General features: G+C 39.7%; 1 protein-coding gene across 1 annotated transcript in view; it reads left to right on the forward strand.

The window, feature by feature from the left end:
- The first annotated feature begins 1,255 nt into the window (after window positions 1-1,255).
- The window catches only part of rhpn2 (rhophilin, Rho GTPase binding protein 2), a 29,466-nt gene continuing 19,751 nt past the window's right edge, over window positions 1,256-10,970 (forward strand). Inside the window, exons 1-5 of the mRNA XM_020617146.1 lie at window positions 1,256-1,260; window positions 3,240-3,368; window positions 8,491-8,566; window positions 9,822-9,899; window positions 10,453-10,577. Coding sequence (XP_020472802.1) covers window positions 1,256-1,260; window positions 3,240-3,368; window positions 8,491-8,566; window positions 9,822-9,899; window positions 10,453-10,577 — 413 coding nt within the window. The remainder of the gene's footprint in view (window positions 1,261-3,239; window positions 3,369-8,490; window positions 8,567-9,821; window positions 9,900-10,452; window positions 10,578-10,970) is intronic.

Consider the following 10,970-nt stretch of genomic DNA (forward strand, 5'->3'; position numbering starts at 1 on the left):
GCCAGTTGATAGCTGTCTGGTGAGACAATAATAGGAGGCTGAAAATACTATAGAGCCAATACAACATATTTGGATGATTTTTTGTTGTTATAGGAAATATAGAGAAAAACGTGTGGGGAAACCTGAAGGCTCAGAAATGTCGTAGGTAGTAGGTGATACAGTTCTTCCTGTTATGGGATCCACCTTCTGTTTGGCCTGTGGCTGGGGTAATGTACTGTATGTCACCCAAGCAGTATGCAGGCTTGAGAAGAAAAGATTCAGAGATGTACCTGTCCTCTGATAGTGTTGCCTTAGCCTCTTGTACTGGGATTCTTGGGTCATCGTTTTGTTTTTTGTGTGTGTGTGTGTTGAGATTAGTCTGAGAACGGAGGATACTGCTGTGTTTTTTTGTTTTGTTTTTAGTATAGTGTATGTATCTGTTACTGTAGGTCTCTCTGTTTACCATCAGTCTCAGAAGCCTCCACATTCCTTTAGTAGTCTGCCCAGCCAAGGCTCAGGGCAAATGGACTGTGTGTGTATGTCTTTGCCAGCCCAGCTGCAGCTCAGAGAGCAGCCTGGATACACTTTTGAGTGTGAGCTATGCTCTCAGCTTTATTTTTAAGGCCTTAAGTCATATGAAATCTGACTGTAGTGCTGCTTGTGTCTGCGGGTTTGCATAACACACTAGTCATGGCTATTCTACTTACTTTGACATCCACCTGGATTGTCATATTGTTTTTATAATAAAGTCAGATTTTCAACTTCATGGATGTAAAACAAACAAACAAAAACAACAACAAAGTAACATACTAAACTGTATTGTAGGCTTTTTAGAAACAGTGTTCTAGACAAACAATATTAAAGACATTATAATAAGCATGTTTAATTTGAGTTATTTTTCATGTAGAGCTTTAATTCTTTGTTTTTCTCAAGTACAGTCTGTGTGTAATTGTGTGCCATCAATTCCTCTATCTCCTTTTTCCCCTTCTTCTTTTGTTCTGCATTTCTCTTTCTATCAGCTACAGAATAAAAAGATACACACAAACAAAAAAAGGTGGAGCTATTCGGATCAGACCAGTGTTTTCTCCTCTTCTCTTGTGTCCTCTAGTGAATGGTCAAAAGTGAAGCAGCAGAGGCTATGATAATCTGACTTTGCATCCTGAATATCAGTCAACCTCTAAAAACACTGCATCCTATGTTTCCCATAATACAACTCAAAAAGGACAACATAGACTCTCTGAATCTCCTAAAAGTGACTCATAACCCAGTTGATATCATGGGGTTTGAAATTTATTTTTTTAAGACTTTACAAACCTCCTCCAGAGCTGCAGAAGACAAGTGTTGTGTTTGTAACAGGGTGAATAGTCTTCTTCATGGCTAAACTCTCTATTACAGTGAAGTGTCCCTTTAAAGTCATCATACGGAGTAATTATCATTTTAAAACTTCCAGTTAGCATCAAAAAGATCAAACACCTCTACGAAAGTACTGCAAAACTGTCCGTCTGCCAAAAACATAAAAACGGCCTTTTCAGAGAAGAAGATGGGGAAAACTTAAGTGAACCCACACTGAGTCCCACGCTCTGTGGGATGATATTAGATATTTAATTGGATCTTAATAATAGCCTTTAGGTTAGCAAGCTGGCATCTATTCAGTCCAAACCACAGTATCTCTTCCTTCTCCACCATGATGGATTCCCCAGACCAAACCTCCTCAGAAACCCTTTAGCAAGCCAAAAGGAAGTCATTGTGTGGTGTGAATATTAAGCAGGGGGCGGACATGTCTGTTATGTTACAGTGTGTGTATGGGAGAAAAACACGCAGTGATCTGGTATTTTACTGTGGCTGTTCCTGACGATAAACAATAAGATTTAAGAAAATTAACCTAGACCACAGAGGTGAGTGATGTAGTTCAGTAGACTCCAGTGTAAAGACATGTTCCACACACATGCAGTGCTATCTTGGGTTATTTCATTTTTGAATGAGTTGAAGTTTGTCTTCCAAGACATACTGGCACTTAGGTTTATTAGTGCTAGTTCTTCCTCCTCATTTTATTTTGTTGTAATTTTCATCAGTATAAACTGCATCAACACTCAAAGCCTTTTTTTGATTAAAATCTAGTTTTTCTCTTTTCATTTCTTTAAACATAAGCTGGGCTTTTTTTTTTTTTTATCTTAAGTTGTTCCTGCAAGCTCTTCTTTTACATCTCTCACATTTCACATCCTCTGTAATTGCAGTGTGCGCAGAGATAAGGTGACAGCAAGACAAGCACTGATTGACAACAGTGAAATATTTCTAGAGTGACAGGTTTGGGGGCAGGAGTGTGTACATGTGGGTATGTGTGCCATTCATTCTGAATGACAGAGAATGTGCTAGAATTGACTGTAAAACTCAGATAAGGATATATGAGACCACTGAGGTGACCTCGTATCACCATGGAGGAAGGTGACTAACAAACTTGGTTTTCACACACACTGACAGTGTATCATAAATTCTGTATTACAAAGGATCCAGCCACTTTGTATATACATGCTACCACAAACTCACAAATATACTGTAGACACTGTGACACACACCCCTTTGCAGATATCATTATAGCCTTATCTCTGCTGTGCAGTGACTCCTAACCCCTTATCTACACACATACACAGTGATGTTTAATGTGATGGTCTTCCTTGCTTTAATGTTATGTTCATACTAAATGTTATATGTGCTGAAATAAAACAGTAAAATTTTCCAAAAAAAACTTGTTCATATGCAAGTTAATCACTCTTGGAAATGTTTTGAATTGTTTACTCGACTGTCGGGATGCTTTTTCTTACATTCAACATGATTTCACAGCAAAATTTGACAATTAAAGAAACTGTTCCTCAGCCATATTGAAGCACATATCACGCTAATGTGGCCTTAAACAATCCCTACATGCAGCTGGGTTGTATTTGTGACCTTTGACCTCCACTGACACATTAGCCCTCCCTGTGTGGTGGCAAATACAATAAATGATTTTACCATGTAGATGAGCTTTTGAACTAAATAAGTGTGATTCACAGATCTTAGTTTTGTGCTGGAGAGTGAATCAAGTGCAGGTCTGCGGTCTAGAATACCAGGGAGGGTACATTTTGCTTTGAGCTACAGGAGTGGATAATAACAAGGCTGATAATTATTTTCTTCTACCCTCTCTTTATTTCAAACATTTTATGACTTTTTTGTTTCACTTTATTTATATTTTGTTTGTTTCTCTAAAATCCCTCCAATCTCTCCAGGGCCACATCTAACAGCAAGGTTAAAGACATGGCTCTGTTGGAGTTGAGCTATGTTAACGCCACCCTGCAGCTACTGAAGGGAGAGCTGGAAGGGCTCAACAGCTCAGTAGAAGTTTACCAGAACCCCCAGTAAGTAGAAATACTCTCACTCTACTTTTTGCTATACTACAAATATTGGCTAATTGCAAGTGACAAGTGTTATTAAAAAAAAATCGTAAAAAGAAAGTGCATATGAATTTGTTGCAGCACAAAGGTGTCTACACCTGCCATACAGGCTTGATGAGGTCATTTTTTGACTGGTGCTGTCAACCTCAGACTAAACCACACAGTGTTGATTGGCGGCCTACAAGAGATTGATGGTTCAGACAGTCCATGGTTCAAACTTTCAGATGAAAGACATTTGATGACAGGGAAGTAGAGAAGAGAATGGATACAGGGTCAAACAAGAAAAACATGAATGCAAAGTGTCCGTTGTTGTCAAACTGGACCAGCTGGATTTTGTGACAACACAGAGAACAACAAGGAAATGATGAGCTGAATGTGTCTGCAGAGTAAGATAAGCATCTAGTACAAGGCTTTTCTCAGTTGGTGTGATGGGTGTGGATGGCTCTGGTGTATTCTTTCTTGAGAAGACGAGCAAAGTTTATAGGGTGTGGGTAACATTATGTAGGCCATAAGGAAACACATTCTGTTTTCAGTCGCATGTCAAGTAAGCTTTGGTAAGACATAAGGTACTTGATGACTGGGATACGGAAACACAGAAGCTTATACATTTAAAGTGGTGACAGATATTGTTTTGGCATCTGTCTGTGCTGCAAACAAATTTTCTTATGACAGGCAATATAGCCAGACAGCCTAAATCAGGTTTAAAGTTAACCATGGTGCTTTTTAATGACTAAAAGCAAACACTCCAGTGGTTGGGTCTCAGTTTGAGAGGTAACAAATTTAAAACTTAAGGCAATAACGGCTTTTCAATGTAAACATATAGCATTTCAAAACATTAGCCTTCAAATTGTTCATGTTTAATAATGCAAGTTAGAATGAGTAAAATGATTTTTTGATTGAAGCACATCTGCTTCCAGGTGGCGTGTTTCATTATAGTGTCCATGGCATGCTCACTTCCAGCCATTTAATGTTTAATCTTGGGTACCTCAAAATTAGCTTTGCAACCATCATAACTCCAAATAGTCTAATTATTTCGATAACGAAATAATTATGAAGATAAAACCATAGTTCATGAACCCACACACCACCTGCTGCCAGTGTAGTGTTGAATATAGACAGCACAACAGCATGAAGTAAATTGAATTTATCCTCCTTTGATGGGTAAACAACAGCATATGTACCAATGAAAAGAGATCGGTAACACTCTTACCAAAGCAGGTAAATGAGAAACCTTTAACTAGCATAATGCAGACATAGTAACTTCTCCAGCAACAAGTCATTAACAGGCATGCAACGTGTGATTATATATACAGTGTATATATATATATTTTTTTTAACTTAATTCTAAGTCCCACCGAGTAGTAGAAACATTGGTTCCTTTCAAGTAGCTCCAAGTAAATCACCACTAAATCTAGCTGGTGGTTGCTTCTCCCACATGACCACATACAGTCCCAAAGTAGTGAAATTAATTCAAACAGGTAGCGCAGCACCAACAATTACATCATGGGTCTTTAATCTTCTCATTAACCCAAATCACATCACAAGTGGCAGACACACTGGCCTCAAGCAGTCAAAACAAACAGGTAGCATTGATGAGCTGATCATTCACCACCCCAGGGGGCTTCACAGGCCAGCTGCTTGTAGGTTAGACCCGGTCAGGTAAAACAATGAGTCCCTCTCCAGGAATATTCCCGGAAATGCAACAACCTCAGGCCCTGTATTTTTCACCACATTTTCTGGTCACAGTGCAGGCAGCAGGAGGTAAAATATATCCACAAAGCCACATACAGTCTCAAAATTCTGCTTTTACAATTGCACCGGTGGATGTCAGGCAAGTTCACATGAACATGCAACTGCCTGTAGATTATGACCATTCAAGGAAATTCTTAAACTATCACTTAATACTTTATTTTGTTAGAGAAAAAGTCTTGTAAGCAAGATCTAACATTGTAGATAAGTCAGAAAACAAGGAAAAGCATGTTATGGGCTGTTTAACAATGCTTCAGACCTCCTTTAAACCATCAGCCCAGGCACACCAAGTCTTAACCCACAAACAGCCCTTTGGACATTGTGAGAAAAGGGGGACCATCCAAACTGTCCTGACTCCCATGGTATAGAACTCAAACTGGTCCTCACAATGTAAAGCCCTTCTTTTAAATTCTGACAACAACAGATGCACTTATAAATTCCCAAATTCTAGCATTTTTTTGGTGCTACACAAAGCATAGATTATGCTTCAGTCTAGTTGTCAGGCTATTAGAGAAGCACCTGTTCTCTGCTGCATTGACAGACAATAGGTAGACTGTGAAATTACTATCACCTGTCCTCCATTTTGTTTTTCTTTTAAAGCAAATTAAGTATCTGTAAAGTCCAAAGTTGTCATATTCACAGTGCTAGCTGTAGAAAAGGCCATGCATGCAAGTGCACAGGTAGCATGTATGCTGGAATATGCTGGGAAAGTCCTCCTCTGTTGTTTGAGCAGGTGTCTCAGTGGGGTGATGCTATACAGCCTCAATAGAGAGTTAAGCTCCTCCTCTCAGCCTGAAATACAGCTTCGGTTTTGGGTACTGAAACGGGAACCTCACCTGATTTGTCTAGACTTTTCTCACTCGTGCCTTGTCCTCTGCATAGCATCTTTCTGAGGTTGTTTTTCACTCAGACCAGATTTAGTTGGTTCTGCCATGAGGTAATGCATAACAGAAAGCACATACAGTATGTAAATGGTAAATGGACTGTATTTATATAGCGCTTTTTTCCAAAGCGCTTTACAGGGAGATCATACCACCATTCACCCATTCACGCACACATTCACACACCGATGACGACAGCTGCCACACAACGGCGCTAATCAAGCCACCGGGAGCAATTCGGGGTTCAGTGTCTTGCCCAGGGACACTTAGGCATGTGGGGAGACCGGGAGTCGAACCACCAACTTGCTGGTCAGGAGACGACTGCCCTACCTCGTGAGCCACAGCCACCCCTGTGCTGGTGGCTGGTGCAGTGCATGTACTATATACGGAGTTGCTAATCTCCTTTGACCACCATATGGAAAAAAATAGCAGCTTTTCATTGTCTTATGAAACACAGAAAAAAAGTTGTTGAACGTTATGCCTATTATATTAATTTATGAGTATATTATTCCATCCACAGAATCAAAATGTTACATGTTCTGTAGCAAATGCTTGCTCAGGACTGTCGTGTAAAGTTCTTGACTTTGACAACAAAGTGAATGTTCTTAAAGACCTTCTGAACCAGCTTGCTGAAATGGGGGTAAATGAAAACAAAAATATCAGCACCGCAGGCTGCTTCTTTAACTTTGCTACACGAGACAGAATGGAAAAGATAACTTGCGCTTCTTTGCACAGTTATCCGACATTACTTCAGACAGATGAGACTCTCTTCTGGGACCAAAATCTCTTACGATAGTTTGAAACATATCAGTACACTGTGTAAGGAAGAAAATTCATGTTCACTGTATGCAGTCAGATTGCGACTTCACATATTTTGCAAGTCAGTAAATGGTTTCAAATTGTGCCAGACTTTGTAAAACAGAGCTTGGACTGGACCACCAGGGCGGTAGCGTTCTGTTTCTGATCTTGTACACTGGCACTTGAACAGTAGGTGGGAAGGTGTATGCATTTGTTTGTGCATGTGCAGGGAGCTGGATGAGCTTTTGAGAGGCTTTCAACATTTCAGATTCCTGCAGAACAGATACCCTCATCCCCCATTCCCTTATCCTCCATTCCCCTTCCCATTGCCATACCAGAGAAAACACCAATGTGATCTCATCTACAAGCCAGAGGAATGCTTGCTTATCATCAAGTGATGAATGAGTGTGAGGAGTTGTTTTTCTGAACCTTGCATTTTTAAAGTCTTGTGTGTTAAAAAGTCAGTAAATCAGATTGGAACCCCCTTGATGGAAAGCTGTGATTGTAATAGATCTGGGATAAGATCATATATTAATACTCAAAAATATTGGTTATTTGGGGCTGAACCTTGTGCTACTGGTCCTCTCATTGGTGATTGGTTTAAATAACTCACAGGCAGATGCCTGTGATGTACTGTAAATCCAAAAACAACTCAGGTTTGTTCTTAAAAAGTGCAATTTCTTTAGTAACACCTCATTCTGCTTGCAGTAGGGGGAAGGGTTTTGTTTTTTAAAGACTGCCTGACCAGCAGCAGGTATCTGTCAGGTTGTATTTCCTCAGCTCTGATAACAACCTGAACCTGCTTTCCATCTGTCAGCAGCCCAGACCTTCAGGTTCAGACAACCCCAGCAACCCCAGCTGGGATCAAAACAGAGGGTTAAACTGGTACTTTATGGTATCCTGTGTTTACTGTTTGGTGGGTTAAAATAATAGAAGATAAATGGCTGCTTTGACTGGTGAGAGAAAAAATTGTTAGCATTACTAAAGCAAGACTGCAACTCAAATCATTAGAGCTGTATAGATTAACAAGACAGGAAGACATGAGGGCCCCGTTTCCCTTTAAATCCTTACTCCACCAGTGTGTGCTGTGCTTTGTCCTTAACAGCACCATCTGCCTAATCCAGACTTACCTTCTGTGAAAGTACACTCAAGATTAAACTAAAACGCACAGCAACGGGGATGCCACTGGCTGTGCTTAGCACCCTATGCATCATTATTTACTGATTTGACTGTTTTGTCAACATGAGATCCCCAACAAGACTTGGTCTGTGCTATATGATAAATTGTACCCCATTTTAGTCTTCTTTTTTTTCTGCCTATTAACCTATTAATTCCAGGGCTCCATTGCAAAAGAGTTTGTAGACCTCAATGGGATTCTCCCTAGTTAAATAAAGATAAAATAAGGTACATATAACATAGACTAATTGTGGACATTTGTGTGTCTTTCTCTTCACATAGTTATTGTTGTTTGCAGACAAACACAGCAGAGTCTTTATTTGCAGGTCTTCCTGTGTCATGAGTTGTCAGCATTTCTGTTATTGTCTTAGTTGCTGAACTGTCTGTGTGCAAACTTGAAGACCATTTCCTATCATGTGTATTTTAATGGAGACAACTTGACAGACAAAATTTATATTTCTGTTATTTTGTTTTGTGCATAGGGAAACAGCCAACATCCCCCTCATTGCTCTGGGTCTGAAGGAGACAAAAGAAGTCGACTTCTCAACTCCATTCAAGGTACAGAAGAAGCAACTACAGTTTCATCATTTTCTTCATTCTACAGTAAAATTTTATTAACATTTGTACAAGCCATTTAGAATTTTCCCTTTGTTGTACAGTAATGCAGGCATTTTGACTTAAATGTTTTTCGCAAAGGGCTGCATGGTGGTACGGTGATTAGCTCTGTCGCCTCAAAGCAAAAAGGGTTCCGGGTTTGAGCCCGGACGGTCAAGGGGTCTTCCTGTGCAGAGTTTGCATGTTCTCCTTGTGCCTGTGTGGATTCTCTCTGTTTACTCTAGCTTCCTCCCACAGTCCAATGACATGCACTTTAGGTTGATTGGCAACTCTAAATTGCCCCTAGGAGTGTGTGTGTGTGTGTGTGTGGTTGTTTGCTTACATTTAAGCACGGTGATAATAATGTAATGTTATTCAGCTGTCTTTGATCATAATTTGAAGGTAACTAAGGTAAGTTATAAAGGAACTAAAACAATAGGCTTTATGCTGAATAAACACTTTGACTTGTGTCTTTGTAAAGCCACAGCTAACATCTCACTGGATTGATGCTCAGCTTGTCATCCTCATCAGTTAAACAAAACTTTTTTTTGGTATGTCACTGGGAACAGTCTTAGATGTTTTGGCTCCATAAACACAGATTGTCCTCAGTGACCTGAATATTTGAATTTAACCATGTGGAATATGACATGCATACATACAGATAAGGCATTAAAACTACTACTTACCTACAACAAATAGGACCCACATTGGTAGGCAGTGCTTGCAGTACGGATTTAGCAATTTCAAAATGAAAGTCTCCTTTCATGAAGGATTTGGGTCACATTGTTTGCACCTCGCACACTATTTATTGTCTTCTTAAGAAAAAAGTGGGTCAGGAGTTATTGAGACTACTAGGGTTATTGTAAAGCTAGGCCTTAATGCAAGGAAACACCTTTGTAAATGTCAGGTATTTGTAGTGCGTTGCACCCTGTTCTGGTATTGTGAGAGGTGTTCTGACATTATCATCTGTGAGCAGGTTTATCTGTCTTGTTGACCAGGTGTCTCTTACCTGTGGCTGGCTCTGCCAGAAGGACAGCCCTTGTCAGCCTACTTGGTAGTGCACAACTGAACTTGGCTTCCGTGTACAGTTTAGGGATCATGTGACAGAGTGGCATGGGTGTGAGAGAGGCTGCTCTGTAATCAAAAGGCCACAGTAACACCCAATAACACTCCAACAACTGGCTGGAAAGTTGAGATGATATTTGTTTCTTTTTGACAGGACTTCATCTTGGAGCACTACAATGAAGATGGGAACAGTTTTGAAGATGAGATTGCTGACCTTATGGACCTGCGACAGGTAGTGTACACTCATAATCTGATCTGATATTGCTGTATTTGTTCCTGTCTAGTTCTCTCTAATCATATTATCTTATTTTTTTGAGTACTGAGATATCAGTCTTTTGTGCTTCTGCTGCCACCCAATATATTGAGAAGAATGAAATTTTCTTTCCAGAAACACTGTCCAATTTTCTCTGCATTATCCACAGACCTTTCAGTCAACAGGTTTGCTTTCTACAAAAGAGAACTAGTCCTCTTGTCAATGGATAGTCTTTAATACTGATAAATAATATACAGGACATACTTTCTCAAAACATTTCTAAAATGTACATTTTCAGTGGAGTGAACATCACAACCAGAAATAACTAAAACAACAAACAAACCACCTCTGTTGTATGTTTTATTGTCACAGTTTTTAATGATGGATATCTGAAAACCTCCGTGTGTGGGGGTGATTTGGATCAACTGATCCTTTTACTGGGTTTCTAGTGGATGTCTTGACCACTTAGAAGATGTTCTTCCTTGCAGACCTATTGCAGAGTGTTTCAGATCTCTTTCCTGTCATGTCCTAGGCTTGCCGAACACCAGGTCGAAGTGAGGCTGGGGTGGAGCTGCTGGCAAAATACACCAGCCATCTTCCACTGATGGAGAGCCGATTTTTCTCCCCAAGTCGCCCGAATGGCATCTTCTTCACCTGGTACACACCAGTTATTAGTAATTAGCATATTGTAAAATTAAAATCAAGCTAATTAATAAACATAGAATAAAACTAAGGCAAAGGTTTATGAAACAAATTGCATAAATATTATCTTGGCTTTCTAACCTTAATATAGGTGAAGAAACAGCAGTGATAGACAGTTAACAAAGAAACTGAGGGCCATTAGCGCTGTACATCTGGGCTTTCCAAAGCTTAAGCAAATGTTCAGTCATATTTTGTTTTTTCTTTTAAATCTATGGATCAAGAAAATACCAGGCTTTGCTTCATTTCAAAGGTGACTAAAATAAGAAAATTAAACTAAAGGATCAGTATCAGAATCTGCTTTATTGGCCAGGTGTGTCAGACACATGAGGAATTTGACTCTGGTACATC

The sequence above is a fragment of the Monopterus albus genome, unplaced genomic scaffold, assembly GCF_001952655.1.
Source record: "Monopterus albus unplaced genomic scaffold, M_albus_1.0 scaffold186.1, whole genome shotgun sequence".
NCBI lineage: Eukaryota > Metazoa > Chordata > Actinopteri > Synbranchiformes > Synbranchidae > Monopterus > Monopterus albus.